Source organism: Astatotilapia calliptera, chromosome 23, assembly GCF_964374335.1.
Source record: "Astatotilapia calliptera chromosome 23, fAstCal68.1, whole genome shotgun sequence".
NCBI classification, from domain to species: Eukaryota; Metazoa; Chordata; class Actinopteri; order Cichliformes; family Cichlidae; genus Astatotilapia; species Astatotilapia calliptera.
Window position 1 is genome coordinate 11,789,897 of NC_137443.1, and position 22,923 is coordinate 11,812,819.

Here is a 22,923-nt window from a genome sequence, read left to right on the forward strand (position 1 = left end):
TAGAGAAGAAGTTTTATTAGTTCAGCCCAGCAGCACAACTGAACAAAGACCATGTGGACATGAAAACTTTTGATAATCCAGTTTTTCCTAAATATTTAGCACACATAATTGCAAAAGCATGTGTCTGAAACGGCATATCACGCATCGTTCAGGCGTTATGTAGTGTGAGACTGGCGCTCTGAATTCCTAACCAGCAGGTCCAGCCTGCTGCACAGCAGAGACTTTGGGTCTGTTACCCCCCCCGCGTGGCGAGAAAAGGACTTTTATTTACTTTGTGTGCTTCTGACATCATTTGAAGCAGTGACACTCTTGGGTACGATACATCAGCCTCCCTCCTCCCACACATGTTCAGCTCTATAAACACGTGCATATGTCCACACGCACACGCAATAACACCAAAGGGATGCTGATGGGCAGTTTCTCACGCTTAAAGCTTACAGAGTTGTTTTAGGAAAGCTTTTAGTTTCTTTTATTCTTCCACTAAAACACATCTGTTTTCTTTAAATAAAATATAAATTTCAATTGTGATTTTTTTTTCACACCCTGCAAATGATGCTAGTTGTCTTCCATGTGTCGCTTGGATTTTTTTCAGGCCCAACGGTCTCCACATGCTGAGAGGAGGCAAGTGGGAAATAAATAAAGCTTTTGTCAAACGCCTGCTGGCCCTCGTCCCAGTTTCTTCATCCCATCCTCTTCCTCTGTGCGTCCTCTGTGCCTCCTCAGGTAGCAGACAAGGCTGACAGCTCAATACTGCCTTTATCCGTTTGGACACCTGTGCTATGCATGCACAGAGTGTCTGCTTGTACTGTCTTTTCAGTGTGTGTACGCATGGCATTCACTGTGTTTTTTCTAAACACGAGTCTTTCTCTTCGAGTCTCCGTATCACAGTTCATCACGCGACGCTCGGGCCGCAGGAGGCGGCGAGTCTCCCGTCACGCTGTTTTGCGCCACGGGCCGGATGCGACCCTGCTGGGCCGTTTTGCGGGCGTGCTGCCGGTCCCAGTCTGTCGCCACGGCATCATCGTCCCAAATGGTGGAGGTCTCGGTGTCGCTGATGTACCCCGGCTCTCCGGTGTAGTGTGTGGGATAGATGAGCAGCGGCTCCACGGAGAAGGCCTTCAGGTCTCGGGGCCCAAAGTGAGACATGTACTCAACGCTGAGAATATAGAGGAGAGGAAGAGGAGGGGCATAAGAGACAATGTTGAAACAAACTTCATGATGATAACAGCAAGTTTGTTTTACTTTGGCTGCAGACAAGAACCCATATTCTTTGTACATGAAGTCAGAGGAGACGCTATATGGATAGAAATATTGCGCCACACCTCTTAATATTTAAATAAAGCACAGTAAAAGTGAATATACAGGGAGTGCAGAATTATTAGGCAAATGAGTATTTTGTCCACATCATCCTCTTCATGCATCTTGTCTTACTCCAAGCTGTATAGGCTCGAAAGCCTACTACCAATTAAGCATATTAGGTGATGTGCATCTCTGTAATGAGAAGGGGTGTGGTCTAATGACATCAACACCCTATATCAGGTGTGCATAATTATTAGGCAACGTCCTTTCCTTTGGCAAAATGGGTCAAAAGAAGGACTTGACAGGCTCAGAAAAGTCAAAAATAGTGAGATATCTTGCAGAGAGATGCAGCAGTCTCAAAATTGCAAAGCTTCTGAAGCGTGATCATCGAACAATCAAGCGTTTCATTCAAAATAGTCAACAGGGTCGCAAGAAGCATGTGGAAAAACCAAGGCGCCAAATAACTGCCCATGAACTGAGAAAAGTCAAGCGTGCAGCTGCCAAGATGCCACTTGCCACCAGTTTGGCCATATTTCAGAGCTGCAACATCACTGGAGTGCCCAAAAGCACAAGGTGTGCAATACTCAGAGACATGGCCAAGGTAAGAAAGGCTGAAAGACGACCACCGCTGAACAAGACACACAAGCTGAAACGTCAAGACTGGGCCAAGAAATATCTCAAGACTGATTTTTCTAAGGTTTTATGGACTGATGAAATGAGAGTGAGTCTTGATGGGCCAGATGGATGGGCCCGTGGCTGGATTGGTAAAGGGCAGAGAGCTCCAGTCCGACTCAGACGCCAGCAAGGTGGAGGTGGAGTACTGGTTTGGGCTGGTATCATCAAAGATGAGCTTGTGGGACCTTTTCGGGTTGAGGATGGAGTCAAGCTCAACTCCCAGTCCTACTGCCAGTTTCTGGAAGACACCTTCTTCAAGCAGTGGTACAGGAAGAAGTCTGCATCCTTCAAGAAAAACATGATTTTCATGCAGGACAATGCTCCATCACACGCGTCCAAGTACTCCACAGCATGGCTGGCAAGAAAGGGTATAAAAGAACAAAAACTAATGACATGGCCTCCTTGTTCACCTGATCTGAACCCCATTGAGAACCTGTGGTCCATCATCAAATGTGAGATTTACAAGGAGGGAAAACAGTACACCTCTCTGAACAGTGTCTGGGAGGCTGTGGTTGCTGCTGCACGCAATGTTGATGGTGAACAGATCAAAACACTGACAGAATCCATGGATGGCAGGCTTTTGAATGTCCTTGCAAAGAAAGGTGGCTATATTGGTCGCTGATTTGTTTTTGTCAGAAATGTATGTTTGTGAATGTGGAGATGTTATATTGGTGTCACTGGTAAAAATAAATAATTGAAATGGGTATATATTTGTTTTTTGTTAAGTCGCCTAATAATTATGCACAGTAATAGTCACCTGCACACACAGATATCCCCCTAAAATAGCTAAAACTAAAAACAAACTAAAACTACTTCCAAAAACATTCAGCTTTGATATTAATTAGTTTTTTGGGTTCATTGAGAACATGGTTGTTGTTCAATAATAAAATTATTCCTCAAAAATACAACTTGCCTAATAATTCTGCACTCCCTGTATTTGGTTTGTGGTGTGTTTATCTTTTTCAAAATCTCACTTACATGAAACAGACCAGGCAGTTCTAATCACACGTTAAAAGCCCGTTAACACTCCACAAGGACAGTGAAACCCTACACCTTTATTAGTGCTGAAAGGAGCTGCTGCCTCTTCCACACAATGAGGTCTTTCACTCTGGCTTCACTGTCAGATATTCCTCTTTCTCCTGTTTTTGTGTATTTGTGAGCAAAGACGGGGATGGAAGACAACAAAATCCCACACGAAAAATGGAGCTGATAACCCCTGCTGTTTACGCGCTAGTATCGTACAACACATGGCACTTTTTCCCCCGCACACTTTTCCACATTTCCCTCACAAACTCTCTCACTGTTGAATACACACAGCGTATTTGTGTAGTAATCTATACACTCCACGCTGGACACACATCGCCATATATTTATATAGTAACACACACACTTGCACAGTGTTCATCTTATGCACACCCCCACACTGGGAACTCTATCAATGGGAATCCTGTCCCTCTTTCCACAACCAGCAGGAAAAGCCGTGCTGGTCTACATTCCTCAAAGAGAGAGGAGGAAGGGGGTGGAGACGTGGGTGACACAGGGACGCAGGAGGTGTACAAAGAAGTAAATTTTGCAGAGGAGAATGTAATAAAGCGCTAAGGAGAACGTGCAAAGAATGGTGAAAAAAAAGGAGAGCCAAGAAGAGTGGACGCCACAGCGTGGCAATGAAGGTGCTACGCTAAAATAACGGGGGGGGGGGGGGGGGGGGGGGGGGGGCTGAGCAGGAATTCCCAAGGAAAAAAAAAAAACGAAAGAGAAAAGCCGGCATTGTGTCTCATGTAAGGCACCGTACCCAGTGAACCCCCAGAACAATCCCAGCCCTGTGGGCGAGGAGCACAGAGAGGGGGAATGAGCTGGTGCTGGTGAGAAAAGCAAAGAAAACGGGACAAGGGAAAGTGAAAAATGATGGAAGCAGAGACATTACAAAGAACATAACAGACAGATGTTGTGGTTCACCACCAGAGCACAAATTAGAAATCTGCACACTGCCGTGGAGTCTAAAAATCACAACAGAGACATGCGCACGCGTGTCCATGTCTATGTATAGATAATTACTGCATAGAAACTGCTTTATTTCTGTGCTGCTTCATTGCCCTTTGAGTATGACTTTTTATGCATAAACTGGATCCACGCATGCCAAAAGTCCATACACTTTTAAATTTAGCCTTGGCTATGTCATCCTCTCCACGTGGATCACCTGATCTACTCTTAGGTAAGAGTGCAGTGCACCTGCGATCATCTATATGTGGTCCTCAGTAAATATTTGCCTGTCTGTTCAGAAACCAGACCGTCTAAAGGGTCTTTGTCTGAGTATCACACAGAGGCGTTGTGTCCTGTACCGTTGTGCAGTCCTTAAATAAAACCCTCTTCCTCTGCATCCCATCCATGTTATTTACAGTGTATCAGATTAAGCACATTTCACGTAATCGCTGTAATTTAAAATTAAAGAGGAGGGTCGTAAAGACAGACTTGGGGTGTTTGTTGAACATGATGGGCAGGAACTCGTCAACAGGGAGCATCTTAGGCAAAGGCTGAGCAGCCAGCAGCTTTCTGGCCCCTCGGTGTGACAGTGCGTAGCCGAGCGTCCAGTAGGAGTAGTCAGCCTCGACTAGGTTGTTTACACCCTCCACTGACCGCTCTGGCTGCTGCACCTGCATGCGTTTACGGCCCACGTAGCTGAAAACAGACCAAGACAAATGCAGCTTTAACCAGGCTTCGTTTAAATGTGCTCGAATGACACGCATTCATAAAAATAATGAAAAACCAGAAGATTTCTGATCTGAATATAGCTAATGTCAAGCAGGTGATCTCACATCAGGTCCCAGTCCAGCTGGGTGTTGTCTGTGTCATCCATTATAGCCTGCAGCCGTCGCTTAAACCTGGGCTCAAACCTCACGTCATCCTCTAAGACAAGAACCTTCTGGAGGTCACGCTCCACCACCTGATGGTGACAAAACACAAACACTGGGGTTAAAATGAAAGCATGCCACGAGTGCTGCTCTCCTTAGATTGATTTTTGGCCATCGTTTTCTGCGGTGACTGTTTTTTTAAAACCGAAAAGCTGAGTCACCTTAACTCAGTGTTGGTTTTTCCTCGTTTTACTGTAGCAATCAACGATGCTGTGTCTGTCTGTCTCTTCTTTGGACAGTCATGAGTGCGATTAACAGCTTACAGCCATACCACCCTGAGCACACCTGAACGTGTCTGATCTCAGAAGCTAAGCGGCGTCAGGTCTGGTTAGTATTTAGATGGGAGACTGCCTAGGAATGCCACGTGCTCTAAGATTTCAGATGGGGGGTGGCGACACAGCAATGGCCACTCTGGACCAAAATTGTGCAGTTTTTGTGCTTTTCATTGCGACTTCTGAGCCACATGGACACCAAAACAAGTGGTGTTCATGTTTACTTCTACACAATGCTCAGTCTTTTGCACATAACTAGTGCACTGTCTTGTTTCCATATCATTTTGTTCTGTCTGGTATTGCACTGTCTTGTGTCTGCATGTTTGCAATTTGTTCACACTTGCACTTTATGTAGTCCTGTGTTGATTGTCTGTTATATGTAGCACCAAGGTCTTGGAGGAACGTAGTCTCACTTCAACTGTGTACTGTATCACTGCACATTGTTGAAATGACAAAAAAGGCACTTGATTTGACTTGATCTGTTCATGTAGGTCATGAAGTCAGGCACCAGTCTCTGTACATCAAATAGCTCCCTATGTTTCCTGCTCCCTCTGTGAGCTCTTCTCAAACTTACAAAGCACCTCCTTTTCATAGTGTTACTTATTTAATCAAAGCCACTCAGTCATGAGAAAAAGAGATTTCACAGGTCTACATAAAGCCTTGTGAAAAATCAAGTACACTAGAGGATTCAGCACTTTCCAGTTTCATTGTACTATTGTAATAGAAATGACTGCGCAATGACAATAAAGAGTTATCTTACTTGAAACACCACTTTAAGCAGCAGTGACAGCATCCAACTACAAATATATTCGATATAATATAATATAAATATATATCAAATGATCTCAAAGTTTTTTCTGTTAATTAATAAATCATTATATTAATTTTAATATCAGAGTGTCAGACACCAGCTACTCTGAAGGAATTAAGTATTCAGTAAAACAAAACTTAAGCAAGTGGAATCGATGCTTTTAAGTTTGAACGCTTTTACAGAACCTTCTTTATCTGATTTAGTGCTTTTGCTCTCCCTGGCCTCACCTGTGTCCATATAGAGTGATGGCTGAGGAAGCAGCCGATCTCCCCTCTGGTCAGTACCCGACCAGAGTACGGGTCCTTATAGCCTGGCAACATCTCTATTCCCAACCTCTGCAGCTGGGACGTATTCAAAGCCCTGAGAGAGGGAACAGATTGAAAAAACGATGAAAAACATCATATATCTACAGTTTACACTCACTGCTTTGTTAGTCATCAGTAAAAACAGCCGCGGTGCCGTGCAAATAAACACAGGAAAAGGGACTAGAACATTCTCATTTGTGGATTAAAATAAGCAGAGGAGGAAAAACCAGTCAAGTGTATTTCTACAAAAGCAAAGTATCTGTAGCATAAAAACACGCTTTTGTGACTAAATTAAAGAATGTATGGCTTGGATTTAATCATCATCGAATTCATGGATAGGTGTTTGTCTGGAACGTACTTCCCGTCCACTGCGTCTATCAGCGTGGAGTGAAGCCCCAGTGCGGCCATTGTTTTCAACATCCTGGTGCTTCTGTCCAGCCGGCGCTTGAGGTTGATCAAGAAAATCTAAGCAAGCAAAGAAAATAAGAGACATAAGAAAAAACTGTGAAAGTGCAAAGAGACAGTTTTGGTTGCACTCTTGTTCCTCTGGGCAGAGCCAGCACTCACAGAAAAAATGATTTTTAACCATAAACATGAAGGATTTAATCATTAAAATGTGACAGTATAAACTAATGTACACTATATATAACATTTTGCTCTTAATTTACATGTAATCAGATTACTCTAAGTCAGCATTCTGGGCACAAGCATTTTTTAACTCACTTCATCAAAGCCCATCCTGCTCTGGGGGGATGGTGGAGAGTACAAATACTCGGACGGCTCGATATCGTGGTCAACTGTTGACACAGAGAGGAGGGAGGTGAAGGGTTATAACAGGATAAACAGGATTAGTAAAAGCCTGAACTTCCTCTTGATTGTGATGGTTCATTTGATTAGGCTCATATGAAAGCTCAGCAGAGGGAGGAGTAGTAACAGAAGTCAAAGGGAAAGAAAACAAGAAGAAATGGGGGTGGCATGGATAAACAGAGCGGGGAGGGCAGCAAGATCGCAATCATGGAAGGTCATGGCGGTCAAGAAAGAGAAGAAGCCAGGCTGAGAGGCGGAGTAATCAAGGAATGACAGATAGCAGTCACAATAAGTGTGTAATAGAGTGTGTTTGTACTCACTCAGAGCCTCTGTGATGGTGTGTATGAAACTCTCGCTTTCATCTTCAACATTTTGCTGTGCCTTGAGAGGGACGGGCAGGAAGCCATAGTGCTCTCTGTTACACACATACATCTGCACACCTAACACACACACACACACACACACACACACACACACACACACACACACACACACACACACACACACAGGGATGTAAACATAACCTCTTGACCCAAATTAGACTACTTGGGGCCCTCGCCCCTCCTCTCACGTTCACACAGTAAATAATCTCTGAAACCAAACAGAAACTCTTCCCAATCACAACCTGAATGAGAGCGAGAGGCTGCACAGGCTTGAAATCATATAAATACACTGATCGGGCAGGACATTATTACCACTGACAGGTGAAGTGAATAACACTGATTATCTCTGCAGCCGTCAGTATCTATAAAAAGGTCCAGGGAAGGAAGAGTGGCGACCCAGCAACAGGGTCATGGGCGGCCAAGGCTCACTGAATCACGTGGGGAGCGAAGGCCGGCCCACCAGCAGACGAGCTGCTGTTGCTCAAACTGCAGAAACAGTTCATGCTGATAGAAAGGTATCAGAAAAGTTTGAGATGTTGACTCCGCCCCCAAATTCCCCAGTTGCAGCCCAAGGATCCATGGAATCTCCAGCTCACAGCTAACAGGACCGAGAGGATCTGCTGCAAACATTGGTATCTGCACAAGCAGATACCACAGCACAGCTTCACGGGTCGACTGGAGTCCATGCTTCAACGGGCAACATCTCTATTCCCCACCACAGTATTAGGCAGGTGGACATAATCGGTCTTATCAGTGTATGAGCTGTTGATGGTGCCTTGTTTATGCCCAAACATGTTTCAATGCTGCAGAACGTTTGAGATTTTATTACATTTGTGAATGATTCCGGTCTAACACGTGCAGTGAAATAATGCACAACTGCAGGCACCTAAATGCACAGCTATACATGCTGAAACAAATTTTGAAGAAGACGTCTTTGTTTCTTTCTGTGTCTTCGGGTTTGCATCTGTTAGTGCTTTTCCTTCTTCCAGAAGATCAATCCTAACAGTCGCATTTGTTCCATATCGGATTATGCAAATCCACAAACACTGATTTGGTTGCACACACTTACAAACCTCCCCCATGTTCAGCAAAGAAGACACGTGGATCCATTTATCTTACTCTCTTGCTCATTTACCTTAATTTGACGCATGTGCATGAAACCAATGAAACGCTCTGTGTTATACAACAGTAAACATCTGCACAATAAAAAAGTTTGCAAAAAACTGCAGGTGCATGAATGAAGTCATAGATAGCTCAGAGTTCAACACGGTGAAGCTGCCATAAGGCATTTCTCTCCTTTTGTGGTCTGCTGCGAGCAGGGAGATTCAAACTGACCTGCTTGACGTGCCGAGAAGGCAAAAACCATGATGTCATCAAATGCCCAGCTGTAGTCTGGGTGAGGGGGGTAGAAAGCCAGGTCCCTGCTGGATTCACGACGCAGGTCCAATAGGAAGGTGCTGTGCACCATGGGAACGGGGAAGCAGCCGAGCCGCTTCCACTCCCTGATTGGCTGGTAGTCTGGGGTTCGCTTGTAGTAACCCTGACATGAAGGACGGAGTTTAAAAAAACGGCAGGCTGATTAATAAATCTGGATTAGTGGATGGACGGAGGGTTGAATTTAACTGTACCTGTGGAGTCATGCCACACCAGAAGTTAGAGTAAAGAGAGCGCGATTCTAACATGGGAGCCACCAAGGTTAAGTTCTCCGCCATCATCAGGTTCAGCACGCGAGGATTAGTCAGCAGGTTGTCGCTGTCCACAAACTGAAGAGGAGCAGGCGAGAGCAATTACAAACAAAGAACACGAAACATGAAATTACAGAGATTTCATATACGCAGATGTTAGCTTGAACACAGTCACAGCTTCTTCAAAAAAACAGCACTCAAAAATTCATTAACCGTCAAAATGTAAAAAGCTTTAACTGATATATTTTACATTGTACATCAGACAAAACAAACCATTTAAATATAAAAAGTAATTTTACACCATTGTGTACACATCTAAAAATGATTTAATGCTCTCACTGCAAACAAAGCTAAACATAATATCACTTCAAACACACAAATCACATAAACGTTAGCTGTTTGGCGTCTGCTTTACACATACGGCACACTTTGTTATTAAGTTTCTGTCAGAGTAAAGAAGTTAAACTACAGACTGAATCCCTGAGATATGTTTAAATATCGTCTCAGGTTTTCTACATGATAAAGAAAAGCTGCTGTAGTGAACAAAAGGCCTCTGTTAGCACGACTATTTGGGCTTAGAATGCAAGAAATTAATGTGTCTGTGAAATAAAAGTTTGTGCTGATTCGCAGAAAATGTCTTTCTTTTTTCTCTGGACCCATTGTCGAACAAAAAAAAATGACATTTCTACAGTTGATCGTAAAAAATGGAAATTTCTTTTGTTTTACTTATTTACTTTGGTGCACATAAATGAGCTACACAACGCCTTTATCGGTAAAGCTGTAAACCCCCATTAAAAATCAGTCCTAAGTTTGAGCCCTCTTTCACATCCTAAAAAAGCTATCAAGCAGGTCAGATTGGAGTCCTTGCTGGGCTGATTCTGGTTCACGGGCCTTATGTTTGACACCCCTGCCTTTAAGGATCACAGCAGCACACAACCAGCCACCAGAATGATCCACTGGTGCAAATGTCATTGGCTGATTTGATTTTGTTCTGAGGTTTAATATGGCTGTAAGCACTCAGCGGGATACTGGCTCTGCTTCTAGATTCTGGGGAAAGAGCTTCAGGGTAAATACCTACTGCACATTTAAATTTAAACTAAAGAGGTTACCAGGATGTAGTCAGCCCATCGTTCCCGGGCGGCCTTCAGAGCAGCCTGCCTTAGCTTCATTACATGGTTGAATCTGGAAGGAGGCCAGTGTTTAGGGCCCCATTCGTCTGTGTAGGACCTGAGAGAAAAAACACACTTTTTCAGTGTCCACTATCCCATCAATGGGCACAAATGACTGATGAAGAGAGGAGGAACTAGACTTGCTCTAAACAGGTCTGATGAGTAATTCTCGTAGATTTACCTCGGCTCCTCCATCGGTCTCCACTCCACGTAGTGGTAGACGTGCTGAGCTCTCTTCAGCCATTCTCTTAACATGGCGGTGCTGTTGTCCACATTATGGTCTGTCGCTGCCCTAAATGACCAACGCAGACAACACAGGACTCCATTCAATGAACAGCCACAAGTTCAACTGGAGAAACAACAGCACAGCTTGTTCACACGCATCTGCTGAACACTTCTCCTGAGCACACCACGCCAGGACTGTTTTCACTGTGCAGAAACAAGAGGAAGTGAAGAAGAGTCGAACACAACGCTCAGAACTGCAGACTGTGGTCAGCTTGATGTAACATGGAAGAGGTAGGTACTCTCTTCCATGTCAAGGGAAGAGTGTTTCTTCCTAAGTACTGTCCGTTGTTACAGCAGGCAGTTTCAGTGTTGCAGAGCCTCTTTGCTGCCTAATTAACTGCAGTGCTGGAGAACAGGCAAAGTCTCATGAGTCACCATGCAGGGAAGTGTTACTGCAAGCCTACCATAACCCTGCTTTAAGCCTGACTGCTAGGTTTTGAACAATTATTAGCGCTGACAAAGAGAATCATTAAACCACTCCAACTTTGGGCACAAAGACTTAAAAAAGCAGGAATAACTGTAGCTACAACTGTCTTTAGCTTCATTAAATTGTGAATGTTGATGCAATGTTATTGGAGCAAACAATAAAATGTTACAATGCAATTACTTCTGTCAAGCCTCACCCTAACCCTAAAACATGTCCAAAGTTATAACTTAAAGAAAAACTGTTTATGATATGATCCCATATGAATACATAAACAGATTTAGACCCCGAAAAACAGCAGAAATACCTGTAAGCATCGGGGTGTCACCCCTGTGGTTTGCACTCTTTCTTTGCAAAGATTTCCACTTGAGCTAACAGCTGACTCAGAGGAGACAGTGTGACTACTGTATGTGTGAGCGGGAGCTTGTGTGGATATATAAATCTGTGCGAGAGATCTTAAGACCATAAACATGCCCTCGTTGTAGTTTTTGCGATCACTTCACTTTTTGGGGCAGCAGAAAAATAAACGTCACCTGCCACAAACTCACTTTACTTTTAAAATGTCACTTAAGGAGGAGAGGTCAACAGATCTGGAAGCAGAAGCCATTTGAATGTGTGTGTACAAACACACACAGATGGAGTTTTCCACTGCTTGCTGTAATATTCCCTACTGTACTGTCTCCAAAATCACACCCAGTTTTAGTCTGGATGAACAGAGACAGAAACACCAACACGCCCAAACTTGTCTTCTCCTTCCATATTTCACACACACACACACACACACACACACACACACACACACACACACACACACACACACACACACACACACACACACACACCTGCTCTCTGTACAATAAGCATTTGCTTACATGCTCATTATCTTCATATAATTACATGTAAATAAATTACATCCGTGAAGAAAACAGATGTGCAGTCTTGCATTGTACACAGAGGTTAGTCCGACCATCAGGGCGAGCTTATGTTTGGGCTTTAAGTCAACTTCAATCGGGCCAATAAACTCTCCGTCCGACATGAACAGCTGGAGAGAACCACAAGCTATATGATCAATAACTCTAACAGCATGTGTGGTGTGTGCACGTCAGTACTTGTAGATGTGTGCGGCAGACCACGAGGATGTTCAGAGCTGTGTTTTACAGCAGCATGCCTGTGTTTGGACATTTTAAATATACCCGTCTGCCCGAGTGCGTCGAAAGTCAAACGTAAGTAAAAGCAGGTGCACAATTCTAAGCAAGAGAGCAACAAAGGCAGAAAGAAGCTCTTGATGAATAGCTGCTGAACACACTGAAACACCTGGTAATAAGCAGATGTGCCCACACATTACACATTTTTTCATCTGCTAAACAGCATTTCGCTCCAGGACATGAATATGTTCCCACATGCCAGCTCTGACGAACAGATCCAGCTCCAGGCGAAAGTTTGACAAAAATAACAATGCGAGGCACGAGAAACGGGGACGTAACGTACAGGGAGCACGTGCACGGATGGGACACGAACGATGGGCGAGATGCGAGGAACGAATGACTGAAAGTGAAAGGAGAAGAAAAGTGGCTTTGTGTTTGGTAAACATATGCTGTAAAAAATCATTTTAAACTGTTTTCAGTTAAGACTGAGCACTTTAGTGAATACCTCACAGAGCTCATTAAAATCACTTCCAAACCAAAGATTGTCCTGGCTTTGTTTTGCCCACACCATATTAAAATACTAATGATGCTTTTGTTCAATCTGCAAGGATCTAAATCTCTGCAGAGTTCTATTTTATTTTTATAGGCTCTTTTTGGCAGGATGCTGTGTCCAGGTAACCGGCCAACTGAAGGTTGATGGGTGTCTTCAAATAAGCAGCAAACAGTCTGCAGCCTCTTACAAATGGTTTGGAAAATATGGGAATGACCGATTTTAGAATAATTGTCCTCTGTTAAGAGGAATTTGTAGCTAAAGCCTAAAAGTATACTATACATACGTTGAATGTTACTTATTCAATGGCTGGTAGAAACAACTTTGGCTGTAAGAACTCAAAGAAACTGTTTTCTGTGTGACTTTATCAGTCTCTCTCATCACTGTGGAGGAATTTTGGCCCACTCATCTTTACAAAGTTGCTTCAGTTCATTCATTGAAGTTTTGGGGAATTAATTTATGCACAGCTCTTTGACTGTCAGCTTGAGGTCTGGACTTTGGACCGCTGCAGCAGCTTGATTCTTTTCTTTTTCATCTGTTCTGCTGGAGATTTGCTGCTGTGCTTAGGATCATTGTCCAGTTGTATGACCCAGTTTGGTCCCAGCTTTGACCGTGGGACAGACATCACACTTGACTCGATATATACAGAGGATTTCATGGTCCACTCGATGCCTGTAAGGTGCACAGGTCCTGTGGCTGCGAGACAAACTCACGCCCTCCACCACCGGCTTTACAGTTGATACGAGGTATTTGCATCTCCACTTGGATCTATCCAAAGAACATTGTTCCAGAAAACTTGCAGTTTTACATAGTATGACCCAAACTGTGGACTCTGAGATGGAAATCTTGAGGGGTTTTTTTCTGACCTTCATCATCTGACCTTCAGCTCAGGTCGCTGGCCTTATGATTAGGATCATTGATAATGTTGTTCCTCATTAGTTTTGTTGGCACTGCTGGGTGCTCACACTGACTGAAGATCAGTTAATGAAGTGCAGTTGATTAGCAGCACCTGCCTGTGTTTCACACACTGATTCTGCAGCTTGGCTGTTCTTCTTGAATAAATAAAAAGACAGTGTTTCTATTTATGTGTTTCTATTTATCTGAGGTTGTATTTTCCTAATGTTAGACCTGCTAAGGATTATTTCTATAATGTCCTGATACATAAAACATTAGCATTTATAGTATTTTTACAGTAACCGTGTGCAGCATCACAGCTTCCGTCTGGGTACATAAATACAAATTAAGCTATTGAGAATGATCCGCAGCTGCTTTAGAATTAAGTTTGCTTTCTGACTCTTTCCCCCTGAAACACATCCTGTTTGGCTGCCGCTCCTGCAGCCCAGCCCCTCTGAGCACTAAGAGCTCCGAGCACACTGTGATTTTCCATTACCAACATTGCATCTTAGTGTTCCTTATGATTTCTGAACATGAGAAACTTAGCAATGTATGAATCCAAGCACCATGTGCACACAATGTGCACATGTGAAACAAACAGACCGAGGCTTCTGTGTATGGGGACACAGAAAACACACTTACCCAGAGTCGACCTCATTTTCTGCTCCTCATCACGTTTGCCGAACAGCCGGGGCTCCAACTCATTCGATCTTACTGCATTCATTCTTTATTACAAGGCAACTATCATCCTTTCTGGTGGATTTCCTCTACCTTTAGGCTGGATCAGCGAGACCTCAAAGAGCCCCTGCAGTTTCTTTCAAATCCTTCAGCTGTGCTGAGATGATACTTAAACCTCTGCAGCTTTTTGTCCCTCTAGCTATGGGAAGTAAGATAAAAATGGATGTGCAGGCGTTGATGCACAGGGATGCAACACGATTCAATAACTGGGTAAATGCAACAATTTAGGATCTTGGATTTATATCCCCCTTCTTCATCATTCCATACCCTTTTTATTTTCCTCTCTTGCCCGATACTGTCCCCTCATCACCGTTTTTTAAGGTTAGGGTAAGCTGCAGCCTCATTATTCTGTTGCCTGCAGCTTTGGGGTTAGGCTCAGCATCTGGATAGCACATGCTTCCTGAAGCCTCACCTACACATCCCATCACTCCTTCTCTCTATCACTTTATGGAAGATATTTGTTCTTCCATAAGAGCTTTTCAGCAATCTGCCTTTTAAACTTTAATCCCCATTGGACCAATCACGTGCTGCATTCCCATCTCATACGGACCCCAGATTTCATGTTTCACAGGGCTGGTGTAAGAGCAGTGGATTAGTGTAAAATAAAGCAATCAAAGTAGCACGTGCACACAGTGTTACACGTGAGACAAACAGAGTGAGGCACGACAAAAACAAATCATTTTAAAAAATGTTCATAAAGGAGTCAAAAATTTAAAGACTCTGGGCAATGTTTTGTAATAACATTGCATAAAAATGATTACCAACATTATTTCACACACTCTTCCTTATGGTTATCCAAGCCAGAAAGGTGAGCCAGATATTCTGACTTTAAGCACAGAGGCTTGACTCTGAGATTGGCCCATTGAGGTAAACACAGTTCTGAAAGGCCCAGGAGGCTAGTATCAGCTGACTGTTTATTCAATAAACTATCTAATATCACTGCCAATAATGACTGGGTGCTGCATTTAATTAGGGAGTAAGAGTACCTCTTACAGGCGTGAACACTGATGCCTTTAAAACATAATAACTATGATACAGGGTGTGCTTCTTTGGGTTGACTTTGCTATACAGTCCGTAGGCTGACGTGGCTGTCGGCTTCTTGACGGCCCGGCGGGGCAAAGGGGTGGGGGTGGATGGTCAGAGAGAGATGGAGGAAGAACAGAGAAGAGTAGGGAGCGGTGAGCTGAGACGTCTGGACTGAAATTCCTCATGACTTTCAGGGTCAACAAAAGTACCCAAGGCCAACAGACTCACACTGTAGTGTAATTTCTGGCATTCATATTCAAGGCTCGAAAAAGATAGTCATCAAATGTTAGAGAAGGACAGCACTGAAGCACAGAAGAAATGAGCCCCTCTCATACAAGCCTGCAGTCTGAGAGCAAAGCGCTCTACCTGAGATCTCGACAAGAAGGATTTGAAATTCATATGGTTCTCGCTTTAATATCATGTAAAGGTCAAAGGATTCTATCATTCAATCTGCCTCAACGCATGAAATCATGTGACATGTGATATACGAGTTTTCTTACCACGGCAGTTACAGAGGCCAGAGCCCACATATACAGAAAGACATCCATTCACATTTTAGTCAACTCAATAAACTTATATAATTATCTCAAAATGGTTTAAAGTGAAGTACATAATTTTGCTTTTAGATCCTGTTTACATGTAATTAATAATCATATATTATAAACTAATACAGTTCTTGCGTGTGCATCTGTCCTATTTTGGTCGTCCTTGTGGATCAAGCTGCTGACTGAAGCTTCTGAATCTGAATAACTCAAAAGAATGCATGTATGAAAGAGCTTTGACAAGGGAGCAGCTAGAAGTAAGACATGCATTTAAAGCGGCAGCAACCAGCAAATATACTACAACAAGATGATACACTAAAAAGTGGCAATCCCAGGCTCTAGTATGAAATTTTCATGATTTAAAAAACTCATAAGACATAGTTTAACTGATCAGTTTCACAGAATTATCTCAACATACTGCTCTATATGCTGTTGATATGACTGTGTATGGTTGCGTATGTCTCCCTGAATCTATTTTTTAAACTCACAGGACACCATCTCAGTGTTCACAGGAAGCTATTCTCAGTTTTTTCAAGTTAATCTCAGGTGAGTTTTGGCTTTTTTTGGCACCAAAACCCTAAATATGTGCTCTAATGTTACGGATATGTAGAGTTAACATGTGTAAACGTGTAAAGTACGTTCGGCCGGTGAATTACATCAATACTTTCTTACTGTAAAAAGAAAAGTTGGAGGTTAAAATGAACAGAAAGACAGAGAGAGAGAAAATCAGCAAAACGTTGAGATGGAAGAAGAGATGGAGGACCAGAAGGATGTCAGGGAAAGAGTGGAAAGGACACAGTGGGGCAGGAGACAAGTCAGTAAAGTGACGCTTAAGTCTAATGAATATCATACTAGTTATGAAAATGTTTTTCTAAATTCTTTACCCGACTAATTCGTTCTTGCCTCCCTCTGAATGTCCCTCGACTTCAACTAATCTAATTTCATACTCAGGCCTCCCTCATCCTATAGACAATACCAAGCTGCCATTGTGTTTAGGTATTTGCAAATTCTACTGCTGGTGTGCTGCCAACGTCTGACCATGCTGCTGAGGTGCTGCGGAGCACATGGGGCATCTAAGCAAGAATTCACCGTCTGGAGTCCAGCACGGGAACAATCATTTCCACTCCGGGGGGGGAGAGAGAGCGAGAAAGAGAGCTTGAAGAAGAGGCTGAGGGATTGGAGAGTAAATCATCTTTGTTTATTTCACTAGATTGAACAAATATGTCGATGCTAGAGAGAAGACATTCCCATGAAGAGCCTGTTGCTACGGGGCCGGTCTGTTATCGGGTAAAATATCGGCTGCGTCCTTTCAACTTCACAGAGAGTTGGATGGTAAGGCTGAGCGCGGGGCTGGCAAAGATTAACCTTCGAAGTTACTGCGTTTAGAAAATAGTCGGAGGGCCACATACTGTAATAACTTCTACTAATACCACCTAATGGGCTGGTGTTAAATAAAAGCCCTGTTTCCAGAAAGCTTTCAAGATGCAAGAAAAAATGTGACCACGCTAAACATGCATCTTGTGCTCAGATCAAATCGGTTTAGGATAACTTCACGTTTGCAAAGCAAACTGTGCTGCAGCTGAGAAGAAAAGAGTTTCGTCTGCTCCACTGAGTTTGTGTCATTACCAGCTGCTTATCTGGAAAATGTCACCTTGTGTTTCTGGAATTTATTTTAAAAAATCAGAGCAGATGTTTGAAGAGATTTTAAAGTTTCCCATGGACTGGATGTGACTGCAGTTTTCAAGTGATAATGAGTGGGAGGTAAGAGATGATCATGGACTGTTTCTGGCTCACTGTGGGCCTGGTGGTTATAAAGGGGAAGTAAATGGAAAACTGGGGCAGAGCCAAAGGAGCAGAGTGGAACACACAATCATTATGTGTCTAACAGAACACACACATGTCCACATCAAACACACAGGGTTGATGTGAGAAGAGATGCTGTGCACATGCTTGAAAATCCAGTCATACTTGTAGCAGAACTAAGGAGATCATTAGACACACTCATATTTTTCCTTAGTAAAAAAAACTTGGGAAATAGAAAAGCACTTTTCTAATCATTCACAAATGCCCACGCTGTCAGCACTAACTCACAACAGTTTATCCCGTCCTCAAAATTTATTCCATACGCTCGGAGGAGCTGCTCTTCTGAAAAGTCCCGCTCTGTCCCAACAAAACCAAGAACAATTTCTCCTTCACTGGTGCAATTCCACAGAGGAATGAGCCCCGAGGTAACACACCTGGCACGGCAAATCTGCTCCGCGCTCCAAAACCGATAAACGTCTAAGCCCGTTTTATTCTTTCCACTTTCCTCCACTGTATCAGTCAGAGGGAATATAAAAAGCCTGGTGAGCAAAGGGCTAAAAGAAAGAAACTATGTACTGATAATCCTGCACAGCATCACAGCTACACTCAGCTTTTACTGGACAATATGACAGAAAACTAGTTCTGTACTGTGAATGCAAAGAACTGCATTCGCAAGAGAATTTTGTGTGTTTGAGCCAACAATAACACAGAGGAACTTTAACAATCAATGCCTATAAGCAGGCACGTGGCGACAGAAGGAAGGAAGAAAACGCTTTCAGCAGGAAGAAACCTCTGCTGCGACCTGTTGGGGGTGAGAGGATGGAGAATGGGCAAAAGCTGCACTGGGGAAGATATCGCCAGAGATGAATAATAACTAATAAATGAATGTAGTGAATAAACCAGAGAGGGAGATGTATTATTACTACCTAACTCTGATTGCATATGTCACGTTATGTCACGTGACGCACATCGGATCTTTTCGTGATGTCATAATGACATGATAGATCAAAGATACCGTGGCATACCTGGCAGGATCTCCAGAGTACACGGCACACTGTTCACCAAGGCCTTCAGCATGTATTCACACAGCCGTGGAACATTGCGAACTTTTACACTCATGGTGCCTGAGGCTTTTGGGTACATGAGGACTTGCAATTATCTCATTATTTAGAAAAAATAAAATAATAGCTGTGGTTGGCTTTTTAGCGTTCCCTGTTATTTTGCAGCTGTGCAATATTTCTATCAATGAAATGTAATGACAAGAACTGCTCATTATGTTAAACGCTATAAAAAACATACCACAAGGACCATTCCCCATTGTGTCTGAGTATAAAGTGCAGTGACGGTCATAAATATGGGTTAAGTGGCTTTACAGGATAATAAACAACACGACATTATGAAAGTGAAAAAGAGAGTCCCCCTGGGAAAAGGCAGCGATGCTGGCGCTCTATTTTCCAGATTGGGTCCACAAATCATCACGACCTCAAACTGAGCACCTGGGAAAGCGCTTCAGATGAACACAGCCTGCAGGCAACACACAGCCGGCAGCCAGCGAAAAGCAGCATTAGCAGGAAACTAATAGGAGGCTGTGCTGAGTTTGAGGTTTTTCATGCATTGTGCATCAAACATAAACACAGTTCAGTGTACGGGGAAATCTCCATCGCCTCCTTTGAAGGTGAAACTCTTAAAACTTTTAACTGGCCAAAGATAAAGCATGAAGTAATCTCAACTCAACCTTGTTTCCTCCTACTGTTACAAGAAGCATCAGAAGAAATACAAGCAATCTAATTTCATTGTTTCCCGTCATGTCCGTGCCTATAAATCACAGAGATGGCAACGCCCTTGATGAGTCACTGAGTTTGACGCTTAAATCCAGTTTCTCTGACTTTATTGTTAGCCTTTCTAAACATCGGCACATTTCTCTTTCAGTGCCCGAAAGGAGAAAAACAACAAGAGGATCGAGGAGAGCAGATTTGGTGGAGCTAGTGTGGGAATGTGGATTAACTAACCTGCTACCATTGTTGACCACCTTCTCTCTGCACAGCTGCCCCCTCTCTTGCTAATTCCCTGCATTCTTTCATTCTTTAGCAGCGGTGTGAGAGCTTTTTTCAAGCCACTGCCACTTCTCTGTGAGACCTGTGCCCGCTTGTAGGGGGAAAACTTTTACAGGCGGGCAGTTTTGTCTGACCTTCCCAAAACTGGTAGAGAGTGGTGAAGATCTGAGCGGATGATCAGATTGCCATAGAAACTGGAATAAAATGAAATGGTCATCCCAACATCCACAGCCCTGTCAGGAGAAAATCTTGCATTAGAAATAGCTGTGTGACCTTACCCAGATGATTTAAAGCGGACAAAAATACTTGAAGACAAAGGATTCAAAACTCTAAAAGCTAAAGAAGCTTCTCAATTTGACATCATATTTTATGTTATTAAAAAGCCGTGGATCCAGTGGAAAATATTTAAGGAACAAACAATTTTAGATTTTTTTTTAATTTAAGTACCGTGAGCTTATTTTACTGAAGACTAGAGAGGACTCTCACTTAAAACATTGGTCTTTCCAGTGTCTCCCTCTAAAAATCACCTGAATCCTTCACCACCTTTCCCGATCTGTTCCTATTGGACTGCATTTTATGAAACGGGTATGGAGAAAGAAAACAGTCCTCTGTGGTGTTCAAGCATGAAGATTCCGAGAGCGAGTACAGTGAGGAACACCGTGTCCCCTCACAAAAGTGAAGCTTCACAGCCACAAACTTTCCCTTTAGGTTTTATCACTTGGCCCATAGACAAGCTGAGGATGGTAGTAAAGCACACCAGCTACGCTCCGGGATGGCTGTGCAACATTAAACCACAGAGTCTTTGGCTCTTACCTTATGGGAACTCCAAACTCATGTCTCTATTTGTCCAAGCAGTCCACAGTCAAACATATAATATAAAATAACAGCTCAGATGCAGTAATGTTGAGGTCATCAGAAGGAATTTGTGTTACTGTTTTATTCTCAAAGTGTTTGCATCACCCATCTATCTGAGGAGCTTCGGACACTCTGATGTTTGGGTTTGAAGCTGTCGCACAGCAGTAATGAGTTTTGTAAAAAATGCTGTAAAACGCTCTGACGCGTATTTATGTGTTTAGGGATAACTGAACTACAATTGGGCATTCATTGGGTGGTTTGGCTTACACGATGGGTAACAGTAATGATGACAGCAGAGAAGCACAGAGCTGCAGTGAAACATGTCATTTTCCGGACCGACTTAACCACACAGACACTTTTTGTTAACTTAGAAAAATAAGAACTTTATAAACATTAAAACTGTTTCACTGTTTCCAATTACTCCTCCTTCAAATTACAATAAGGCAGCACCACATATTACAGACTCAGTGTTCTGGAGGTGTTGCTCAAAGTATTATACTGTTATACTGTTATACTTATACTGTTCACATCCTCTTACATCACCAGATGGATGTTAGTGGAAATATTTTAATCAGCTGCACCTAAAACAGACGTGTGTTAGGTGCTGTTATGTTTCAAGAACGTAAAGCTTTTTTGTGCTTCTACTTTGACTGCAAGGTACAGAGATGCCTGTCGTAGCTGATGGGGCCCTAAACCACTCACAAAGCCATGGCATCTCAGGCACTTTGCTGTGTAATGAAGCCTCCCTCCTCTTTGTGAGTCCCTCTAGTGCCTCTGTGTATTCTCCTGAGGGTCTTTCAATTAGACTCTCTGCAAAGAAAAGCAAGACATTCGGCAAGGGAAGGCTGGGAAACAAAGGAAAACACCGAAAGCCGGAGACCAATGCCAACAACATTGCAAAGCTTCAACACAGAGCTGTTTCTATCTGCCATTTCACATGTTTTGCACTTGGATATTTAAGCCTGTGGAAGCCAGAAATCACCCATCTTTGATATGATCCATCAGCCCGCAGAACCCACATCCTGGGTACACACACACACACACACAGTTTACGCATGACTTCCCGTCCTGCTGTCAGACCAGCTCAGTGTTTCCTTTTATCCCCTTCACCTGCTTTTTATTATCACAGTCAGCTCTATGAGACCAAACGGAACACAGGACCTCACCTGGGGTGAGGCCCCTTCATACCCGGCAGCCCCGCTGCTTTAAAGCCCCGTTTCCGCAGGTTTGTGCTGAATCAGACAGAAGGAACCGTGATTAAGGGTTAAGTCGAACCTAACATGCACAGCAGCCCTTTCATCTTCTCCCACAGTGTGCAATTTGGATGCCGGCAGACACGCGAGTTAAGTACATCATAAAACTCTGCAACAGGTCTCGGAGGTTTCCAAGAATTAACGCGCACACCCGCTGCTTCTCGTTACAGATGCTCAGCATCATGTAGCTCCTGGGTGTGCGCTGAGAATCTACGGGCCACTGCCCGAAATAAAACCAGGGTTTGCAGCCTGTGAGTGCGGCTCTCACCAGATCGCTATGCGCTCTTTCGGGTACTCCAGCCTCTCGATGCAGCCCAGGTAGTATGGCAGGCTGTGCGCCGCGTTACGAGCCACGATGGCGATCATAACCTTGGGCTTCAGCAGGGAGGACTCGGGCTTGACCTGCTCCTGCACCGCCGTCACCAGCTCCGACACCCCGCCGGGCACCAGAGCGCACAGCAGCGCCCACAGCACACCGGCTCCCGCAGTCCGGGCAGCTCGCATCGTCGCTTCCAAAATCCGCCGTGAGTCCAGAGAGTGAGGCAGAGAGAGAGGAGTGAGCCGAGGATCAGCCACGCTGCCACTGGGAGGGAGGGAGGGAGAGAGGAAGGAAGGTGTGGGTGGGTGTAGGTCTCCACACCTCCTTACTCCTCCTACATCCCCGAGGGCTGCTGCTGCCGTGGAGCCCTCATCAAACTTCTCAATTTACTCATAATAATCATTATTATCCAGAGTCTCACTGAACACCTTGGATTCTAATAAATTGCCTCCTTACAGTAAGCTGATGATTCTTAAATCATCTCTATCAGTGTTTAGGGGCGATCGTGGCTCAAGAGTTGGGAGTTCGCCTTATAATCGGAAGGTTGTCGGTTGGAGCCCCGGCTTGGACAGTCTCGGTCGTTGTGTCCTTGGACAAGACACTTCACCCGTTGCCTACTGCTGGTGGTCAGAGGGCCCGGGGGCGCCAGTGTCCGGCAGCCTCGCCTCTGTCAGTGCGCCCCAGGGTGGCTGTGGCTACAATGCAGCTTGCCATCACCTG

The 22,923-nt window shown here is 43.8% G+C and overlaps 1 protein-coding gene across 2 annotated transcripts; it reads right to left on the minus strand.

Moving 5' to 3' along the window:
* On the minus strand, positions 1-22,472 carry colgalt2b (collagen beta(1-O)galactosyltransferase 2b). Of its 2 annotated transcripts, XM_026159349.2 has the most exons (13): positions 22,153-22,472; positions 10,497-10,607; positions 10,256-10,373; positions 9,090-9,224; positions 8,797-9,001; positions 7,399-7,518; positions 6,995-7,068; positions 6,630-6,736; positions 6,194-6,326; positions 4,788-4,915; positions 4,444-4,650; positions 3,767-3,833; positions 1,016-1,156 (listed from the first exon to the last, which is right to left on the minus strand). In XM_026159349.2, exons 1-13 carry the CDS (start codon positions 22,386-22,388, stop codon positions 1,151-1,153), a joined length of 1,647 nt encoding a protein of 548 aa, XP_026015134.1. In that variant the 5' UTR covers positions 22,389-22,472; the 3' UTR covers positions 1,016-1,150. The 2 variants fall into 2 exon arrangements, with proteins under 2 accessions (XP_026015133.1, XP_026015134.1); XM_026159348.2 differs by lacking the exon at positions 3,767-3,833 and having other exon boundaries at positions 1-1,156; positions 22,153-22,469.
* Positions 22,473-22,923: the final 451 nt, after the last annotated feature.

Coding starts and splice junctions, on each gene's coding strand:
- colgalt2b (XM_026159348.2), bottom strand. CDS start 22,388: ATGCGAGCTGCCCGGACTGCGGGAGCCGGTGTGCTGTGGGCGCTGCTG. Junction 10,374..10,496: donor AGACCGATGGAGGAGCCGAG/GTAAATCTACGA, acceptor TTTTTCTCTCAG/GTCCTACACAGACGAATGGG. Junction 7,069..7,398: donor CACCATCACAGAGGCTCTGA/GTGAGTACAAAC, acceptor CTGTGTCAACAG/TTGACCACGATATCGAGCCG.